This window comes from Dryobates pubescens, chromosome 27 (genome assembly GCF_014839835.1).
Source record: "Dryobates pubescens isolate bDryPub1 chromosome 27, bDryPub1.pri, whole genome shotgun sequence".
NCBI classification, from domain to species: domain Eukaryota; kingdom Metazoa; phylum Chordata; class Aves; order Piciformes; family Picidae; genus Dryobates; species Dryobates pubescens.
Genome location: NC_071638.1, coordinates 12,389,926 through 12,410,733, shown reverse-complemented (window position 1 = coordinate 12,410,733; position 20,808 = coordinate 12,389,926). Strand labels below are relative to the sequence as shown.

Genomic DNA, 20,808 nt, shown 5'->3' with positions numbered 1-20,808 from the left:
TTCAAGGATGTGAGGCTCTGAGAACAAAATCTCCTTGTGAGAAGAAAGCAGCTCCTTAATACAGGAGGACTACAATGACTTGCTGTGTTGGTGGTGGTGTTTTGCTGGCACGTGAAACTGAGATTTCAAAACTTTCCACTTGGTTCAGCAAGTGGAAAAGGGACTTCCAGAGCCTCTCTTTTCTGAAACAGAGTCATCTCTAAGCTTGCAGCCACTGGAAGAGCAAGGTGGCCTAGTTGATGACGGGTTGAAATGATAAATTGCTGAAAGGAGCCATCTTCATTGTAGCAGCTGTATTCAGTGCAGATAGCAGCTAATTCTTCCATGTCCCACATCCTTCTGGAGTGTTGATGAAGTACCTCGACTTGGCACCGTCTGTCCAGCAGCAGCCTCACTGCTGCAGATTGTAAGCATGGTAGTGATGGCAGCAGTCCTCTGCTCTGCAGCAGTCAGGCAGAAGGCAAAAGGCTCAGGTAAAACCCATCTGTAGGTCAAGACTCTGCTATGAGGACAGGAGAGGGAGCTGGGCTTGTTCAGCTGGAGAAGACTCCAGGGGACCTTAGAGCTGTCTTCCAGTACATGAAGGGAATCTACAGGAAGGCTCCAGAGGGACTTTTCATGAAGGTGTTTAGAGACAGGACAAGGGGGAATGGTTGGAAGCTGAGGGAGAGCAGGGTTAGACTGGAGCTTAGGAAGAAGTTCTTCAGTACAAGGGCAGTGAGACTCTGGAATAGGCTGCCCAGGGAGGCTGTGGCTGCCTCCTGCCTGGGGGTATTGAATGAGGTTGGATGAGGCCTTGAGCAACTGAGTGTAGTTGAGAGGTGTCCCTGCCCATGGTGGGGAGGTTGGAGTGGATGAGCTCTGAGGTCCTTTCCAACCCAAGTCATTCTAGGATTCTGTGACTACCAAGATCAATTTATTTCTAATTATTTACAAATGTTCACCACCCCAGCCAAGGACTGAGACCATACTGTGTTAAAAGAAAGAAACAACAGGTTTCTAAATACAGATTTCACTTTTTTACTTTAAAATGACTGTTGCCAGGGTGCACCAAGCAAGTGATACCAGTGGGGAGGAAAAGTAGATGTTAAGGATGTAAAGGTGCTCTGCATTTGTGCACTAGTAAAGAGGAGCAGATCATAGTGGATTTAGGCCCTTCTAGAACAGATTTGGTGTCCACTGACTTTTTGCTTCACATCCACAGACCAGGTGTAACAACCTGATCAGCCTGCAGTTGGCAGCTGCTGTGTAGTGTAGGTGTATGAGTTAGCACTCACACAGTAGTAGCACCAGCAGTGGCTGTATCCAGTACAGGGAAACTAAGGAATATTTTTTAGACCTGAAGTTCTCCCTGGGTTAAGACAAATTGGTTTGAAACAATAAAGAGTTGCTGAGAAGAAAATTGGAAGTTTTTATGACCTCCTTGACCTCTGCTTGCTCCTGGCAGCACGGTCTTCTGGACCAGCTACCCCGTGCCATCATGGGGCTGAGCTCCTTTTGTTTAGGAGACAGTTTTTGCACATACAAGGGAAAAAAGCAACAGAGGACATTTCTTTCAGCTCCTTTTGGAAGGGAGCCTTAGGAAAGCAGTGTCTGCTCCATGGAAAACAGCCAAAAATTGGTTGAGCAGGAGTCAGGAGTGGATTAAGACTATAACTGGGAGCAAAGCCAAACCACCATTTCCCCATTCCCCATCCCCCTGCCAGCTGCTTGTGTTGCACAAGACACTCTGATAGGAGTACATTGGTCATCTTCACTCTCTGCCTATGGGCACAATGTGAGCAAGGAGAGAGAGGTCGTCTGGGACCCGAGCAAGTCCTTCACCATGTGTGGTGTCCATGGTAGCAGCTGAATGGCTGTAGGCAGCCAAAGAGCATTGTACTATCCATGGCTCAGACTCCCTCTTCTGCTCTGGCCGTCTCTAAATGTGGTGCCCAGGTGCAAAATGCCAGCCTTCATCCTGCCCTGGAAGGAGAGCTCTTGTCAGGCTTCAAGGAAGGTTTTGCTAACACCATGAAAGGAAGCTGAAGTAATTCTGCACAGCTCCTGGAAGTTCTTGGACATGGCTCATGGAATGAGCACACAGAAGAGAGGCTGATCATTTCATCACTGCTTTGGCTGGTAGCTTTTCCCTTCCAGAACTTCAAACCCTTCAAACTCCAGTATCTAGGCTGGTTTGCCCCACCTTGGGTGAATTCTCTTTCTAGGCTGCAAACTGCCTGTCACCAGCAGGTAAAGTGCTCCAGCACTGTAACATTTCCTGTGAGTGATCTCAAAGTGGGGCAGCTCACAGAGGAAAGAGGGCTACATCCCAGCTGCTTTTTCTGCAAGATACTCATGGTGATGCAGATGGAGAAGAAAGGAGAGAGGTGTCTGATAAGGGTCAGATACTGATTTCATTTGCAAGAAATGCAGCACAAGTGCCAGGCTAAGTTACCGGGGTTGCACTTCAGACTTTGTTCTGTCATCAGGTACAGCTCTGAGGACGTCAGGAGTTGATTTCCAGTGTTCATGGATTTTTCTGACTGTTGCTGGGACAGGGGGTCTTAGACATAGCAGAGTAATTTTGTGTAAGAGAGTTACTTCATTCAGAGAAAAGGGCTAGGCTATAGAGTGAGAGAAAATGTGTGCTTGGTGTTCAGTGCTGTAGACTGTGGCCTTTCCCTCATCCTATTCTGCTTACACAGGCTGTGGTTTTGTGGGGTTTTTGTTCTAGTGACTTCATCTGCCACCATTAATCAGTGAGCTACCTCAGTCCAGCAAGCTAATTTAGAGTCCTGCTCGTGCATTTGATCAGCAAATGCAAACCATGTGTAATGTCAGCAGGTCAGGGGAGGTGATGGAACGTAGGATTTTCACCTCAGTTCCAGAAAGGGCCCTAGCTGCTTCCAGGAAGCTGAGCTTGGCACTGGGTGTGGGGAATTGAAAAGATTTATTTCCCTCTGCGAGAGCTTAGAGCTTGATCATTCTAATCAAGCATTTTGCAATCAATATGTTTCTTACAGGCTTTCCAAAGGCTGCATTAGAAAAGCAATTTTATTTATTTTATGGCCCTGAAGCACTGAAGGATCTGGGTGCAGCAACTTTCCAAGGTCTCTGTACAGACTGTGAGAAGAGAAGGGCTTGGTCACAGAACACCATGCTAGCAAAAACCTGGGCTTGTGCTTCACAAGGTTTGCTTCTGTGCAGGCCCCAGGGCAGACACCTGCACTTGTTCAACAGGACGGCAGGAGCCTCTGCCTTTTATTTCAGATTACTACAGAAAGAAACTGTTTCACCCTCTGTTTCCAGCAGTGTAGGAAGCTTCCCAGAGCCTTGTCATTCTGATTCCAGGCAGTTTCAGACCTTTTTAAAGGACATGAAAGCCTTACTGGGGTCTCCCTTCCTCCTCATCACATGACTCCTCTGTGCCCTATCCAATTTCCTTAACAAGACCTGTAAAGGTGGATTTTCATCTGCTGCCATCCATTTCCCTTGTACCAGTTTGTACTCAACTCCCAGATCATTTGCTGAGGATTAGCCAGGATTAACTTTTTCTTTCTTTTCTACCTTTACTTATCTCTGGGCCTTGAAACTGCAGAGCTCAATCCCTGCAGGTCAGCAGCAATAAATGCCCACTGCTTCTCTACTACCTGGGTCAAGTGGCACCTGCTGGAAAGACCAAGTGGTCAGGCACATCACTATACACCAGACCTCTGTCCTCTACTCGTAACAGCAAGTGCAAGGGCCACCAGCTATAAGGGTTTATCCTGTGGTAGGGCTGCATCTTCCACATGCATGACAACCCAAAAGCAGGCCCAGAAGGCAGGAATTTAGGCTGTCCATCTTCATGGAAGTAGCTAAGCACACCACAGCTCTCTGTTGCCAGCTGAGGAATCAGAGAGCCTTCCTGAGAAAGCAAGTTCCTTGATCTTCCTACCTTCCCCATCCATAGCTGAGGTAGTCCTGAAGAGCTGCTGAGCACCCTATGGGTGGGAGCCTGCCAGTGTTGGTAGCTCAAGGGAAGACATTGCAGTAAGAAATTAGTGCAGCAGTTCCAGCAGAGATAGCATCAAATTCCTGCTTCAGCATCCAGCTTGGGCTTTTATTTGAAAGCCCTGTCGGTGTGTTCAGCACACTGCTGCTGAGCTGCAGGGAGCAGCACGGAGTGGTTTGTGCTGTCTAGTCTGAGCATGACACCAGAACAGGGCCCCTGGTCTGCAAGCAACGATCAACAGCTCTGAGCAGGGACCCAGAGAGCAGCAGGGACAGCACTGTGGGACTACTGGACTGCAGCTGGGCAGCATTTCACACTTTGGAAGCATTTCATACATTAACTGGCCCATGACACCTCTTTGCATTTCCCTCATCTAGCTTTCCAAATGAACAAGTGAGACAGAAGGAAGGGACTTCTAAGAAGTTGCTTTGGCAGAACCTAGAAGGACTTTTGAATTTAATCCTCTGGTTTTCCTCCAGACTTCATTACCTTTACCAAAAGATGAAGAGGAAGACACAACCTCATGCCCCCCTCTTCTGCTTGACACACACCATCATATGCAGAACCAGGCACTATGCTTTATGGGTAACGTGGAAGAATTTTGTTAATTAATGACAAAACAGAGAGCATCACTTCCTAAGAAGCAGAAGCCAGTTGGTAGCAGATAGGCAAGTCTGAACTTCTCCAGCTACAGTCAGAGCTGCCCTGCCTGATGCTGCCAGTGATGATGCATCTGTTTGTAGGATGAGAGGAAATGGCCTCAAGTTGCACCAGGGGAGCTTTAGGTTGAGTATTAGAAGAAGCTCCTTCACTGAAAAGGTTCTTAGACACTGGAAATAGGCTCTCCTGGGAGGTGATTGAATCACCATGCCTGGAGGTGTTGAAAAGACAAATGGATGTGGTGCTAGGGGACATGGTTTAGCACCAGACTTGGTAGATAGTGGTTGGACTTGATGATATTTAAGTTTTTTTTCCAATCCAAGCAATTCTATGATCTGTCCCCAGCTGTTTGGAAACCAGCTCCCAATTTGCATGGGTTGGCCCCTTTGCCCAGTTCCACCAGTCAGTTTCTGGCGTGGGAGCAAGACCAATTCTGTCTGCCCTGCAAAAAGGAGGAATAAATGAGAGCTCTATCTTTGTCCTCTTCTTGCCTCTTCATCCTGCTGTAAGGATGGTGTGCCCTGCTGAAATGGAACAAGAAGTTGGATGGCACTTGTTGTGAATGCTGTTTCTGTCATGCTTCCTTCTTGCACGGCTCCATCCTCATAGTGAAACTAAAGGTGAGCAGCAGCTCTGAAGGGTGCTGTGCATCACACTTTGCATCAGATTTGTGTCTTCAGAGTGTTGCACAGTGAGTCAAGGTGAAAACAGCCCACAGGACATTATACTTCATGGGTTTGTTGTGCCTGTTGCCTACACTGTACTGTAAGGCACATACCCTGCCTTCCAAAGCAAAGGAGGAGGTGCTGAACAGGGGTGCTTTGCAAAGTCCAACATCAGCCACATCTCTTCAAAAAACCAAAGCTGTAACCCCACCAGAAGTTTGCGGTCAGGCACAAATATCACTGGCTGTGTAGTTTTATGTGTGAAAGGTTATACTAGGTGAGCAGAGCACTCTGCTTTTCCAACCTCAAAGTCTGACCATGCTTAAGTTTCCTGAGGGGCTCGCTATCAAAAGGAGTGAGCTCTAGAGACCATCCCAGAATGGCTCAGGTTGGAAAGGACCTCAGAACTCCTTCAGCATCCCCATCATGGGCAGGGACACCTCTCAACTAGACTCAGTTGCTTAAGGCCTTATCCAACCTAGGCTTCAACACCCCCAGGCAGGAGGCAGCCACAGCCTCCCTGAGCAGCCTATTCCAGAGTCTCAGCACCCTCATGCTGAAGAACTTCTTCCTAAGCTCCAGTCTAACCCTGCTCTCCCTCAGCTTCAAACCATTCCTCCTTGTCCTGTCACCAGACCAATGCCTTCTGCTGTGTGTGTGCATGAGTGCAACTGTCTGGTCCTATGTAAAGAGCTGGACTTGCAGAAGCAGGTGTAAATTACCAAACTGACCTCTCTTCATTGTACTTGGTTTTGCTGCCCAAGAATAGAAAGGAAGGGAGAGTGGCTTTCTTCTGCAGCCCAGATGGTTTGCAGCCTGTGCCCTGGAGCATGAGAACCAATCACTCACTGTTTGTAAGGTAGCTGTAGTGCAACAGGTGCTACAAATAGGAGGTGTGGTGAGGAATAACCAACAGAAGTGGGTGATCTATTAAGGCACCACAGCTCCAGCCTGCAGCATTAGAAAGGTGAGCATGATTTTTGCTCCCTGTTCACTGCATGGCAGACTGTCAGATTCCAAAGGTGTCCATAAATTGTTGTATTTCATTCTGCTGGAGGTGGTGCTTGGAAGCTGACAGAAAACAGCCTAAAGAATATGCTGGGTGTCACAAAGCCAGGTTCTGATGGGTGACATTTGTTTGTCTAACCTGCTTTTGGCTATTAAGTTCAATAAGTTTTTGCTGTTTATTTTCACACCGCACAGATAGGAAGATCCAGGTTGGGGATGCTTGCCAGATTTCAGCCAGTGGAGCAGTGGCAGGGGTGGGAGCAGAGCCAGCTCTGACTCTAAGGTCAAAATTCACTCTCTGAAGTCTGTGGTGACACTGACCAGTGGGAGAAAGGCAACATCCCCGGTGTCTGATCCACACCTAATGAAAGCAGCAAAGCACAGGTGGCTCAGCAGGCGAAACGCCATCCCCATTTCCTAACCCAGCACTGATTTTCCTCAGTTTTCTGCCTGGTCAATGTCCTTGTTAGTTGACAGTGCTTTCACAGAGGCTAAAACTGGGGAGATAAAAAGTGCCCATTTTCCTTCACCACAAGCATGACAATAGAAGAGAAGTTGGAGAGAGGAAAATAACCAAACAGCATCTAGAAAAGAAACCTGTCTAAGCAGGATTAGTTTTCCTTTCACAGAGAGTACAGGAAAGCGTTTTCAGGACCTACCGATAGCTGCGGATGCCGTGCTGTAAAATCCTTCAGCTGCAAACCCAACCCTCTGGTGCCCTTGTTTTCACAGAACCAACTGCTGCTTCTTAAGAGAGGGCAAAGAAAGGGGGATCCAAGTTGATTCAATGCTGTACTCCACATGAAAGAATTATTTTTTGTATAGCAGTTTCTGAAGCACTTCAGCAACACCGCTCAGCACCCACAGAAAAGCCTCATGGGGCTGAGCTGCTTCAGGCTCACAAAGCAGACGGGTATGCAGTGGAGGCAGGCAACTGGGCTGGGATCTAGGTGATCCCGTGCTAGCAGGGGGATTGGACTAGATGATCTTCAGAGGTCCCCTCCAACCTCTACCATTCTGTGATCATGTTTTTTAGAAGAAACTAACTTCCCAGGAAAGTGGCAGGGCAGGGAGGGAAGGAGATGAGAGAAGAGGCAGTCCGACTAGGGAAAAGGAGGTAACTTGGTTTATGGCACTTTATCTTCCAAACAAAGTGTAATGATTTAATTATGGAATCACCTTGTGGGTGGAGAAGTGGCACCTCCACTCGCTGATTTTAGTGGTAGCCAGACTGACTTAGAAGGGCTGCTTGCTGATTCTCAGTAGCTAGAAGCCTCTAGGTCATAGAATGACAGAATGGCTTAGGCTAGAATGGACGTCAGAGATCATCTACTCCAACTCCCCTGCAATGGCCAGGGACCTTCCCTCACTTGGCTGCTCTAGGCCCCAGAGTTGTATGAGTTGAGAGAGGTCATACAACTCTAGGACTTTTCTCACAAGCTTTGGAGATGCTGCTGAAGCTCAGCAGAGTTTGATTTGCAGTGTGAAGCACTGGGCCTGTTTCAGGTTTGCCAGCACAGCACACCTGGCTTGTCCCAGGCCGTGTGGCTTATTTGGCTGTTCTGGATCTAGTGCTGATGGGTCTGAACCTCTATTCAGCCACGGGGCTTTTGTATGAGTTCAGTGGAGGGCAAAAATCCCTTGTTACCAGCACATAGGAAACATTGCTGTGTGTTTGCACAGGGAGGGCTTCAATCGTGATATTGTTATCTTTACTGGAGCCAGCACCTCATGGGAAGTTATCACAGAGCTCTGTCCACGTTGCCCTGATTTTTCCACTGCTGTTTTGTTTTGCTTCTTGCCTCGTGTTTGTGAAGTCCACATCAGAAGCCAGTTGGATTTCCACGTGGCAGTGATCCTTTGGGAAATGTAGCAAGGAAAAGGGAGAGGCAGAAGCAGCCATGCAGGGGTATTCCAAGCATTCCTGGGGTGGTCTGTGGAACTCTTCCCTACAATATAGTCTGGCTGCATCACGCCTGGCTTCTTGCTTTCTGAGCTGCAGTCAATGTGCTTGTGCATGCTGCTGAGCAGTGGCCTGGGGGCTGGGTTTCTGCAGAAACAGCCAGGAGATGAACCTCCTTCTGGCATTTGGGATGGCAGCTGCCGTGTGTCTGAGCAGATCTACAGCTCACCCCAGGCCCCTGAAAAAGAAAGGTCCTGCAGAAAACTCAGAGCCCAGTAAGCAGACCTTACTTCAACAGGGAGAAGAGAACTGAAGTCCTTCATCAATAAATAAATGCTACTGCTTGTGTCTGTGTGGCACAGAACAGTGCTACAGGGGCGGCTGGAATCCAGTGGAAATTCTTGCACTGCCATGCAGACGCCTCTTCCTAAGGTCAGCTCTAACCATTTCTCAGGCTCCATCTCAATTCCTTCTCCAGCTGAGATTTAGTTCTGTGTGCAGCTGTGGCTCTGGGACTTTCCAAAGCCACTGTCTAGGAATCTGGCACAGCAGCAGATTGCAGCTCACTGTATTGGACCTTCTGCTAGAACAGAGAAACAAGTGAAAAACAAACTAAAACCAAGCAGGAAAACTCTCCCAGGTTTCTTTTAGTGCTTCTGGAGGAAAGTAATCAGATCTTGGAGCATGGTGTGCCAGGAAGGAAATTTCTTCCCATGTGCAGCATACAATCAGCCAGGTGGAGTATGAGGAAGGGAGGTTCATCTTCCTCTGAAGCGTAAGGCATTAGCCCATGCCAGAGGCTCTGTACCAGAGATTTGATCAGATACAGCAAATTTTATGTTCTAGGCACAGTGTGAAGCTTTCATTTCTGTGCAACACATTGTAGCAAGTCAAACAATGAGTCATCTCGGGGGGAAAAGAGGAAGGAAAGCTTTTATCTCCCAGTGGACTGGAGATAATCTCTCTACCTGGGTATTAAAAGCTCTTCACTGTGCTGCCTCCTCTCCAGGGGAAGAGAGCTGGTTTACATTTGTCTGTAAAACAGGTATTGAATTGTGTCACCTCCCAAGCCTCTGCCTGGGCCTAGTGAAGGTATTGGGCAAAAGGTCTTTGACCTTGATGGTAGCTTGGTTTGATCCCTGTGGGTTAACACAGTAGTTTAGACTGTGCTGTACAGGCTGGCCAGGAGAAAGGGATTGCCTTGAGGGTGGCACAGGTTGCCCAGGGACTTAGTTGAGGCCCCATCCCTGGAGATAATCAAGGTGAGGCTTGACAAGGCTCTGGGCAACCTGCTGTAGGGGAGGATATCCCTGCTGACTGCATGGGGGCTGGACTGGATGACCTTTCCAACCCAAATCATTCTATGATTCTCCTTGGAGCCCTGGAAACTCTGTGGCCAGACCAAACATACCTGCTGTTTTACTACCAAATGGCACACCACCCTTCTGTGGGCAGAGGGCATCGCTAAGATGTTCTCACTGAACAGGAGCCACAAGCTAAAGCAGTGCCAAAGGTGCCAGCATAATGGTATCTGGGGTCTGAGCACACCTTACTTAGCCATACCTGCACTGAGCACCACTCAACAGAGGCTGTGTCTAGCAGCCCCTCTTTACAGACCCCAGCCACCTGGAGGGAGGTATGGCCACAGCTCTCCTGCAGCTGGCCATGTTTCATTATCCTTGGTCAATGACTTTAGGAGAGAGCCTCTGTGACCCCCTCCCCACCACAGGCAGAAATAACGACTCAGGCAAACGGATTGCAAAAGTGATGAAAGTTTAAATAGAAAGCAGTGAATGTTACAGAACACCCAAAGCGCAGTGACAAAGAAAGATCCCATCCCCACCTGAGGGTGCATCCAAAACCCCCAGGGCTCCTTCTTCCCCCTCCCTCTGCTGGGCTAGTCTCAGCTGGCCAGGCCTGAGACTGCCCATCCCCCTGTGGCCTTGGGCCTAATCAGGCCCATGGCCGGGAGATCTCTCCCCCAGTTACCAAGTCTCGGAGAGGGAAGGAAAGAGGAAGTGCCAGACTCCGCACTGGATCTTATAGTGGTGCAAAGAATTATGGTAGGAAATACACAATTTCCTGTGTCCATCCCTCTGGGCTGGACTTCTGGACACAGGAAGTGAATGCACCAGGGGGGCACCCAGCTCAAACTGCAACACACATCAAGGGTGGATACAGCCAAGCACTTTGGCCTCCTGCTTCTTCTGCATCCCAGAAGGAGCAGCTGGAGGAAAATTCCATTCCTCAGTAGAAATCTGTAATGAAATAATGTCCTAGAAGCTTTTTTTCAGTTCTTAACATGTCACAGACAAACCAAGGTGGCCTAAACAAATGAAGTATTTCACAGTCCAGTGCTTAAAGCAATTCAGCGACAACCTGGTGCTCCTCTCCTACACCTTCCTCTGAGACTTTGCACGCGATGGTCGGGGACAGAGGGGGATTCACTGATGGCTGCCAGTTTTCCCATGCCTTGTTTCAGTTTGGTAACACAATCACTGTCTTCTGCCACAGGTTTGCAGCCCATTTACTGGAGCAGGGAGGATGTGGCACAGTGGCTCAGGTGGGCGGAGAAGGAGTTCTCCTTGAGGCCGATCGAGAGCAGCACTTTCGAGATGAACGGCAAGGCTCTGCTGCTCCTCACCAAAGAGGATTTTCGATACAGGTCTCCTCATTCAGGTGAGGCTTATTCACAGGAGCTGTGATTGGGAAGAGAGAGAAAGCTGGCACGAAGTCTGGAGAGGGTCAGAGGAGAAAATGGTCACATTTGTTGTGGCTGGCTGGGCAAGAGGAGGAGACTGGGTACAGAGACACTTGTACGAAGCAAGGACAAAGAGGACAAGGAGGAAATGAAGCCCTGGTACACCTGAGCTGTAGGCAAATTTGAATGCAAATCCAGCCCCAAACATGCAGCATTTCTCAGCCCAAACTCCCTGCAGAACTCCCAGAAAAGGAGCTTCTGTGGCAGCACTGTGTGACTTGCAGCTCTTCCCTGCAAAGGCTTATCTTTCACAGCCCCAGCTACAGCAGCGAGTTAATCAAGTGCTCCAGCCTCTTTAACAGTCCCGTATTAGCATTTTGCCTTGTAGTTGGCTTGGCTGACGTGCTGCTAAAAGTGATTGCAAAACTCCTCCCTCGGGGACCTTTCCTCTATTTAACAGCCCCTCTGGGCTTTGCTTTACTTTCCCATATTCTCTCATGTGCTGGAGTCCAGCCCAAGGCAGAGCACAGACAGGTGTGTGAATCAGTCTGCCTATTGCTCAAATTATGTCTTCATTTATTCACAAAGAAGATTTAGAAATGTGTCTGTTGCTTGCATTTCTATCCCCTGCAGTCTGTCTGCTCCAGTTTTACAGTCAAAGTAAGTCTCTGCCCTCCTTTGTCAGAGATGTTTAACTGAACACGAGTTGTGAGCTTTTCCTTTGTGACCACATGAGGTGCTCCTGGTAAAAATAAAGGCTGTAACTCGGTCAGGACCGGTGAGTGAAGAGTCTGGACCAAGTGGTGACAGAACTGCTGTGAGGAGGCCTCCTGTGCAAGGCTCACTAGCTGCAGAAGCACAGCTGATGCTGCTTGGGTCCAGCTGATCAATAAGCTGTGGCACTGACTCTGCATCAGGCTGCTTGGTGAATACCTTGAACACACCCCCAGAACCATCCTCCTGCAGAATCTGCCTCACCAACGGGGACTTGTTCAGTGTACACCAAGCTTTTTAAGCACAGGACTAATGTTGTGCGGAAGGAGGTGCCACACGTGAACATCTATTGCCAGTGTAATACAGCAGTGAAAAGTGATGCCTGGAAACAGGGTTTTTTGCTTTCTGGTACACTGCTTTGAGTCATTACATTAAAAGATAAGCCCTGCTTAAGGCAAGATGAATACTGAATGTGGGGATGTGGGCAAGGACTGTAAGGGACACCATTACGTATCTTGAGTGCAACTGCCTTTACCACCCCAGCGCCTCACTGCCTACAAGTTACACCCCTGCTCTGTGTGCTGTGAGGGCTCTTGAAATGAGTAGGATTCAAATGTTTGTGGGCTGGAACTGGAGCATTCCCAGAGAGGAACCTTTGGCTTGCATGCAGAAGGTTAAGCTCTTACTTACCTAGATTTGGAATGAAACAACCAAAGGAAAGGCTTCCTCCCTCAATTTTTATTCTCCTCCTTCTCTGTAGGTACTCCCCACTGATAAGAAACCTTTAAGAGGATATCTGAGTCAGTTGCTAGAAATTTAGATGACTCAGGTAAAGGGACATTAAGTCAACACTTCCCAGAAATGAACCATGTGTGACATTTAAGAAGTATAGAATGATGTTTGCCATAGAGGCATTGAGTTGATTTCAAGACTGTAGCTGCATCAAAGCTGTGTCCTTTCCCCTCCTGGTGAAACCAGGAGAGCCACACAGACTCCCTGCAGTGCTCCTTGCAATAAATGGACTCTCAGCCCCATAGCTATACTTCTGCTTAGGGCTGGCCAGGGAAAGGAGACAGAAGAGAAGGAAGACCATGAAAAAGACTTTCCACCTTCTTGACTAGCACTGCTGCACGTGGGTGGTTGAAGAAACAGAGCTGTTTTATCAGGTACAAAAAAAATAGCCAGCTTTATGAGCATTTTCACCAGTCTGTCAGGCCAAATCAAAAGAGGGACAAATTTTCTACCTTACAGCTGGGAGTGTTACAGCACTAGCTGTGATTATGCCACTTCTGCATTCAGAGATGCAAATAATGTGGTAAAATCACTCCTTAACCTTTCAGGTACTAAACATGTCAAAGGTAACTGGGATCTCCAGGCTTTGTTTTTAATTAGAGCTTCAGGTATTGCAGTCATCTCTTTAAAATGCCCTAAAGTCACTGCTGAGACAGTAAAAGCAGCCAGAATGGTGAAAAATAAAGGAAGCTGAGCTATGGAAAGTAGAATGGCTTTGGCTGTTTCACAGTAAGGCACTAACAAATAGAGCCCTGGAAGTTTATGGAGACAAAGGACAAATGGTGCAGAGTTTACAATCTCATAGCAACAGCTACTGGAAACCCACACACACCTGAGAAAACCCTCCCAGAGAAATGCAAGGGTCCTAACTGCAACTTCACTGACTTCTTTTCAAGATAATCTGTGATTGCTGCGGCCTGTTCCTCTGTGATGTCAGCAGTGACAAACAAAAGCTGCAGAATTTAAAAGATGAGAGAATTCCTACACTGTGAGGTGCATCTCACTTGGGCATGTGCAACCAGTTACATGAAACAGAATGTGCAAGGTCCTGCAGCTGGGTTGGGCCAGTCCCAGACACAAATCCAGGCTGGGTGCAGAGTGGGTTTAGAGCAGCTCTGAAGAAAGAGACTTGGGGGTGTTGGTTGCTGAGAAGCTCTCCAGGAGCCAGCAGTGCCCTCAAGCAGCCCAGAAGGCAGCTGTGTGCTGGGCTGCAGCCAGAGGAGTGTGGGCAGCAGGGGAAGAGAGGGGATTCTACCCCTTGACTCTGCTCTGCTCAGACTCCACCTCCAATCCTGCCTCCAGGTCTGGGGTCCCCAGCAGAAGGACACAGAGCTGTTGGAGTGAGTCCAGAGGAGGACAAAAAGATGATCCAAGGGCTGGAGCACCTCTGCCATGACAGGCTGAGGCAGCTGGGCTTGTTCAGCCTGGAGAAGACTCCAGAGGGAGCATAGAGCAGGGATCCTCCAGGAAGGCTGCAGAGGGACTTTTCCTGAGGGTGTCTGGATACAGGACAAGGGGGGATAGTTTGAAGCTGAGGGAGAGCAGGGTTAGACTGGATCTGAGGAAGAAGTTGTTCAGTATGAGGGTGGTGAGACTCTAGAATAGGCTGCCCAGGGTGGTTAAAGGCCAGGCTGGATGAGGCCTTGAGCAGCTGAGTCTAGTTAAGAGGCATTCCTTGCCATGTTGGGGAGGTTGGAGTAGGTCATCTCTGAAGTCCCTTCCAACCTGAGCCATTCTGTGATTCTGTGTTTGATGTAGGAGGAGGGGCATCAGTACCAGATGTAATACATCAAAAGCCACAAAATAAGCAGCTAGTTTATTAGTTTCCTAGGTATGGTGGTGACATACATGTACCACTGAGGAAAGATACAACACTTCTGGGGCCAAGGGATGGGATGAGAGGAGCAGCCTGCCTGCAGACCCAAAAAGAAGCAGGCACCTGGATCACTTCATTCAAGAATGTGTCATCTTGGTGCAGAAAGTTCTGCAGTGGTAACCCAGCACCTCACAGGGTTTCCCTGTCCAGAGCACTAGGTCTGCGGTGTTTTGTTCCTTAGTCTGCATCACAGCCATAGTCCGCTACTGCCTGTCACAGTAAGCTACATAGAGATTCCAACAGCTAGACACAACCAGCTTTGGGATCCCATTTGGGCTTTCCAGCAGCCCAAGCCATGACACCAGAAGTGATGGACAGAAGTTCCTAAAGCATCTCTAGCACTTAAGCACCTCCAGGAGTTGTCAGCACAGCAAGGTTGGTCAGCATCCTTAAATCTATCCATTCTTTTAAAGTCTGTGAGTCATTCCAAAGTAACTTGTCAAAGTGAGATCAGATTCCTGGAGTTTCTTAGTAGCAGACAGCCTCTGGCCTGCAGACATTGGTGTTGCATGGAGTGACTTTACAGCACCTTCTGTCTCCGCCCCCCTAAAGCCTGAACTGTTCAGTAGCAAAAGCAAAGCACCAGCTTTGCTCCCAGCAACTCACTGCATCAGTCCTAGGCTCTGCATTTAAGATTTCTGTGTCCTGATGCAGCTATCTAAAAACCCCAGGCTACGATAAGGTAGGATGCTGAACTAACTACAACTTGTAAAGGTTGAGAGCTCTTGAGCTGACAGTCAAAGCCTGAAAAAACCCTCTGCATTAGAGTAAGAAAAGCCATGCCATGTCCTTCTCCCATTTTTCCAGTCACACCATGTGCAGTTTTGCTTTTGCCTTTTTTTTTCGTACAGGGAAGAACCTTGCAGAGCAGTGAAATGTAGGATTTCATTGCAAGCATTTGGGGGTCTGAAAGTAGCACCCAGGAGCCCTGGATTCCTGCATCAGATGGCTAAATGAGTCTTCTCAGCAGTATGTAGGTTTTTATTCCGTTTTTCCTGCTGTGTGTTTTCCAGGTGATGTTTTGTATGAACTCCTGCAGCATATCCTGAAGCAAAGGAAAGCTCGTATGCTCTTCACACCATTCTTCCACCCTGGGAACTCCATCCATGCTCAGCCAGAGGTTGTATTACACCAGAACCATGAAGAAGGTAACTGTCTTGTTTTCAGAGGAGCTGCCATTATGGAGACAAGTAGGGTAAAGCTGTGAGGAATGATGTCATTTTCTTCAGAGAATCATAGAATCCTAGAATGGCTCAGGTTGGAAGGGACCTCAGAGCTTATCTCCTCCAACCTCCCCACCATGGGCAGGGACACCTCTGAACTAAACTCAGCTGCTCAAGGCCTCATCCAGCCTGGCCTTCCAACACCCCCCAGGCAGGAGGCAGCCACAGCCTCCCTGGGCAGCCTAAACTATATAGAGCCCAAGCATTTTAGTATATCCTTCCCGTGACAGAATTGTGCAGAATTCACTTTTGTCAATTAAAAAAGAAATCTAGGCAAAAGTAGTGTTACTCTGGTTTTAAGTAGTGAAGAGGAGGTGAGTGAGGATATCATGCTAATCCTTGCTAACTGGAGAAAAGGTGCACAGATGATTTCAAGATTTAACACTGGGATTGCAAGAGGAGGTTGAGGGGTGCTGTCAGACCTGTCCAGGTTGCCCATGGCCAAGCTAAGCAGGCCAGAATCAAACACCCCAAAGTGTTTCCACACAGCTGTGTATATATTGCAGATTAGAAGAGGGTGCTGCAGGTCAGGCCAGTTGAATTGGCCAATGTTGCCCTAATGTACCACGATAGGCACTTCCTAGAGACCATTTTTTCCTGAAGCTTGGCATTCATACACGAGTGTCCCATTTCCAAATCTCACGCAGGAACGCCAGCTGCCCTCCCAAACACCCCTGCGGCAATGAGCTGGGGCAGCTTTCACTCCAGAGAGGATTTCACAAGAAGGTTTAGTTGGTTTCATGTGTGTCACTTAAAAGTTCCCTGCAATCCAGTCCAACTCCTGTCAGAGCAAGGATGATTCAGAAAGAACTTTGCTCTCTTCCTCCCAGTGCTGTGGCTGCTGGTGGCACTACTGGTTTTACTTAGAGAACTCTGTAGTGTTACTCAAAACTTTCCCTTTATAAGAGCAAACATTAACTCTTGCATTGCTGTGAGAGGGAACTTCTAAAGGAGCAGAAGAAACTCCAGCTTGCCTGCCACAGTGCTCTGAGCAATCAGAAAACCTCTGCCAAGAATTTATGGGCAGAGGAATTTATTCATTTACGTATTGTGACATTCCTTTCTCCTTCCTGTCCCACAGTCACTTGGCAGAAACCAGCACAGTGAAGTTTACAATTTTCCCTCAGCAGAAAGCAGCTTAGTGAAAAAGGAGAATGAATGTGAGAAGCAGAGTTTAACCCTGCCTGACTCACAAACTGCAAACTGTTACTTTGGCACAGTTTTGAGTGGTTGAAAGTTCATAAGCAATGGATCTCTGTTAGGATCCCTCCTGGCCCTCCTGACCCCTCTGTTAGGATCTTTCCCCATTTTCTCCTTCCAGCTCTCTTGCCCATTTCCCAAGAGATTACATACTTGTGATCCTGCTTCTAAATGCTTTCACTTTAAGGTAGTTAATCCATAATCAGATGAGACCAAGCTTTTCATCTAGTGTAGCTAGTCAAAGTGGGTTTGACTGTTGGAAATCAATTGATTGATAGCAGTTCAAGGGATCTCCAGGATGCACTGGCTTGGAATCTGCCCTGTGGGCATCAGTCCCTGTCCCTGCAGAGGGATAAGCAATGAAGAGTGAATGACCTACATTTCCAGTGGTCCTTCTGACTCAGCACTGAGTCACTTGATGGAATGCCATACAGGAAGCTTGCACTGTCATTCCCTGCACTGCTTTTATAGGCAAGCAAAGAGTGCCAATCGTTGTGACTGTCACACTGGCAATTGCTCACTCCCAGCCCCACCCATCCCTATATGGATCAGACAGGTCTGCAGTTTTCCTGGGAGCTGAATTCCCTTTCACAGCTTTCCCTTCAAGAAAAGAGTGTTGGTCACTCAGAATTAAGAGCCAGACTGATAATGTGGATCTGTTCCCACAGGAAATTATATACCATATGTGCTCAACTTACAGTCATTAGAGGTGCCAGGGAGTGAATGTGATGAGGGTTTGATTCTGTTCAGGGTCATTCATGGCAGTGGAACAACTTGGAGTTGAGATTGAATTGTTTTATGGTAAACAACAAGTTCAGCCATTAAGGGATTCCTTAGTTAATTGTTTAAAGAGAAAGTTCTTGGAGGGAAGTGAACCCTGGTGTCTATCCATTTGTGCTTTTGCCTCTTGCTACTTTTAAAGGAGTTCCTTGGTCCCTACCTTCTCTCCACCCTGTCCTGGTTCAGGATCACCATAGTTTGGGAGCAGATAAGATAGGTTCTGCTTGGAGCTTGTCAGAGCCAACCGATGTTTGCAGGGGGCTTGGTGGAAAGCACAGCAGGGCATTGCTTTCTGCTTTCCTGATAGCTGCTCCACACAGCCAGGGTACTTAAAGTAAGACAAAGCATACAAGATTCTGGTCTATATTTACAGGCCAAGAATGAGCACAGAGCATGTGACTGTACAGTGATGGGGGTGGATGACATATAGAAGATAGGACACAGTGAATCTGGGGAGTTGGTTTTCTTTCTGTTTTGGCAAGGCAAGCAGACTTGAAGGGAAAACGACCACAGAAGCAGGTATAGCTGTAAATGAATTCCTGTTTGGTCTTCCACATCACTTGGGCTAGCCCACATTAGCTAGCCACATGGTATTTAAAGCTGTTTGGATTTAAATGAGAACAATCTATAGCTCTGGAGTTCCACATCCTGCAGCTGTTTCATTGTGAGTACCTTAAACAGCTCTACAAATGCATTTTTTTTGGGACCACAGCTGTGTGAAATAAGAGCTCTGGAGCCAGGTAGTTTCTGCCTGGTTTTCCTGTAGACCTAGCGTCCTGAGTAGGCAAAAGGGTTGTCACTGCCTGCCACTACATTTTCTCAGGACTAGAGCTTTTTCTGATCAGGCCTTTCCCTGGATAAGTGCTGATCCCTCTCCTGATGCCTGCCTGGGTTCCAGGGCAGTGGAAGTCCCTGGGTTTTCACCTGCACAGGATCTTTAGCAAGTATCCCTGCCTTGAGAAGAGAGCAAGAGAATCACAGCAAATGGAGCAAGCAAAGGGGCAGTCATAAACAGGCAGCTCCTTGTTTCACTTGTTGACATGGACCCAGGAGTTTCCTCCTCTTATCATCCAAGGCTTTCAACAAACACAAATTTGATCTTTCTTTTTCAGATAAAAACTTGTCAGTCACTGCACTCTGGGGTTTTTTTCCTCTTGGTAATTTCCCAAGTCCAAATCAATGGCCTGAGCTAAGCTGGATTTTTGCACTGTTTGTGTCAAGCATTTCCTTTTGTGGGTGGATTGTTGGTACCTAAAGACGCTGACCCAGAACTGTGATTTGTTTTGGCTCTGCTGTGCGGGATCACAACTGAGGAAGTATGCTCCTGCTAAAGTGATGCTAGAGATCCTCCTGCTGAAGAAATGTATGTGCAGGTATGGGGCAGCCCATCAGCAGACAGCACAGGCCAAAGGAAGCAAGGGGGAAATACCCTTCTGAATATGTTACATGCTCCTAAACGTGGGATAAAATTTAAATCCTGGAATGGCTCAGGTTGGAAGGGACCTCAGAGCTCATCTCCTCCAACCTCCCCACCATGGGCAGGGATACCTCTCAAATGAACTCAGCTGCTCAAGGCCTCATCCAGCCTACCCTTGACCCACACCTCTACCAGCTAAAAATTAGTACTCAGTATTTTCCTGGAGACATTTTCCTTGTTTATCTTGCCTTACAGTGCTCATCTTGGTACAATAGCCAGAACCACTCCTGGATGGCAGGAGATAAGTTTCAAAGCATTTGCACAGAAGCCTAGTTAGTGCAGCTGAATCAGACCTTGCTTTCTTTAAGTCTGTTCCTGGCAGCTTCTCAAAATGGGGTCTCCACATTTCCCCAGGAACAGCCCTCACATGGTAGTGCAGTGCGAATGTTTTCACAGTGCTGATTTAATTCTGTTTAGCAATAACTATCTGTATCCATGTGGCATTTTATTGGGCACTTCTAGGTACACAGAAACAGAAGCAGACAGCAGTAACACAGAAACAGAGAATGGCTTAGGTTGGAAGGGACTTCAGAGCTCATCCACTCCAACCACGGGCAGGGACACCTCTCAACTACACTCAGCTGCTCAAGGTCTCATCCAACCTGGGCTTCAACACCCCGAGGCAGGAGGCAGCCACAGCCTCCCTGGGCAGCCTATTCCAGAGTCTCAACAACCTCCAACTGAATAACTTCTTCCTCAGATCCAGTCTAACCCTGCTGTCCCTGAGCTTCAAATCATTCCTCCTGTCTCTAGACACCCTGATGAAAAGTCCCTCTGGAGCCTTCCTATAAAATCCCTTCAGGTATTGGCAAGCTGCTCTAAGCTCCCCCTGGACTCTTGTCTTCTCCAGGCTGAGCAAGCCCAGTTCTCTCAGCCTGTCCTCATAGCAGAGGTGCTCCAGCCCTTGGATCATCTTTGTGGCCTCGTTTGGCCAACAGCTCTGTGTCCTCACTCCAACAGCTCTGTGTCCTTCTTATGCTGGGGACACCAGAACTGGAGGCAGGATTGGAGGTGGGGTATTCAGTAAGTCCAGCTACCAGTTTGACAGTCAGATCCTACTCCATGATCACAACACAGACAATCTGTATTTTTTGTGGTTTGTTTTTTCCTCCACAGATAACTTTGTCCAGAGACCTTCAAGACCATCCACAGAAACAGTCCACCACAACCCCCCAACCATTGAACTGTTGCATCGTTCTAGGTCACCCATCACCAACAATCACCGTCCATCACCAGACCCCGATCAGTGTCCGCTGAAGTCCCCTATGGACAACACTATCCGCCACCTCTCCCCAGCTGACAGGGTGCCAGCAACCAGGCATCAGCAAGAGAACAACCACCAGGAGTCCTATCCTCTCTCAGTGTCCCCCATAGAAAACAACCACTGCCCACCTCCTTCTGAGGTGCTTCAGAAGCCCTCCAGCCCTCGCCAGGAGAATACCAGGGTCATCCAGCTTATGCCCAGCCCCATCATGCATCCTTTGATACTCAACCCCAGGCACTCCGACTTCAAGCCACCAAGGTTTCCCGAGGATGGGCTGCACAGGGATGTAAAGCCAATCAACCTGTCCCACCGAGAAGAGTTAGCTTATATGAACCACATCATGGTGTCTGTGTCTCCTCCTGAGGACCATGCCATGCCAATTGGAAGAATAGCAGGTAAGTGCCATTCTCTGGGCTACACCAAAGCTAATGCTCTTTGTTCACAACTGTGCTGTGCATGACAAGTTCTGCGCTTCCTTCAGCTGCTCTCTCACCTCAGAAGTTTACTGGCACTCTGCAGGTTCCAGCACTTGTGTGGTTCAGAGAGTTAAATGTGAGTAAACCAGTTTC

The 20,808-nt window shown here is 48.1% G+C and overlaps 1 protein-coding gene across 2 annotated transcripts in view; it reads left to right on the top strand.

The window, feature by feature from the left end:
• ETV6 (ETS variant transcription factor 6) overlaps nt 1-20,808 on the top strand; it is a 149,203-nt gene that overhangs the window by 102,145 nt on the left and 26,250 nt on the right. For both annotated transcript variants that reach the window (XM_054173834.1, XM_054173833.1), the window contains exons 3-5: nt 10,727-10,891; nt 15,309-15,443; nt 20,092-20,634. In XM_054173834.1, coding sequence (XP_054029809.1) covers nt 10,727-10,891; nt 15,309-15,443; nt 20,092-20,634 — 843 coding nt within the window. The remainder of the gene's footprint in view (nt 1-10,726; nt 10,892-15,308; nt 15,444-20,091; nt 20,635-20,808) is intronic.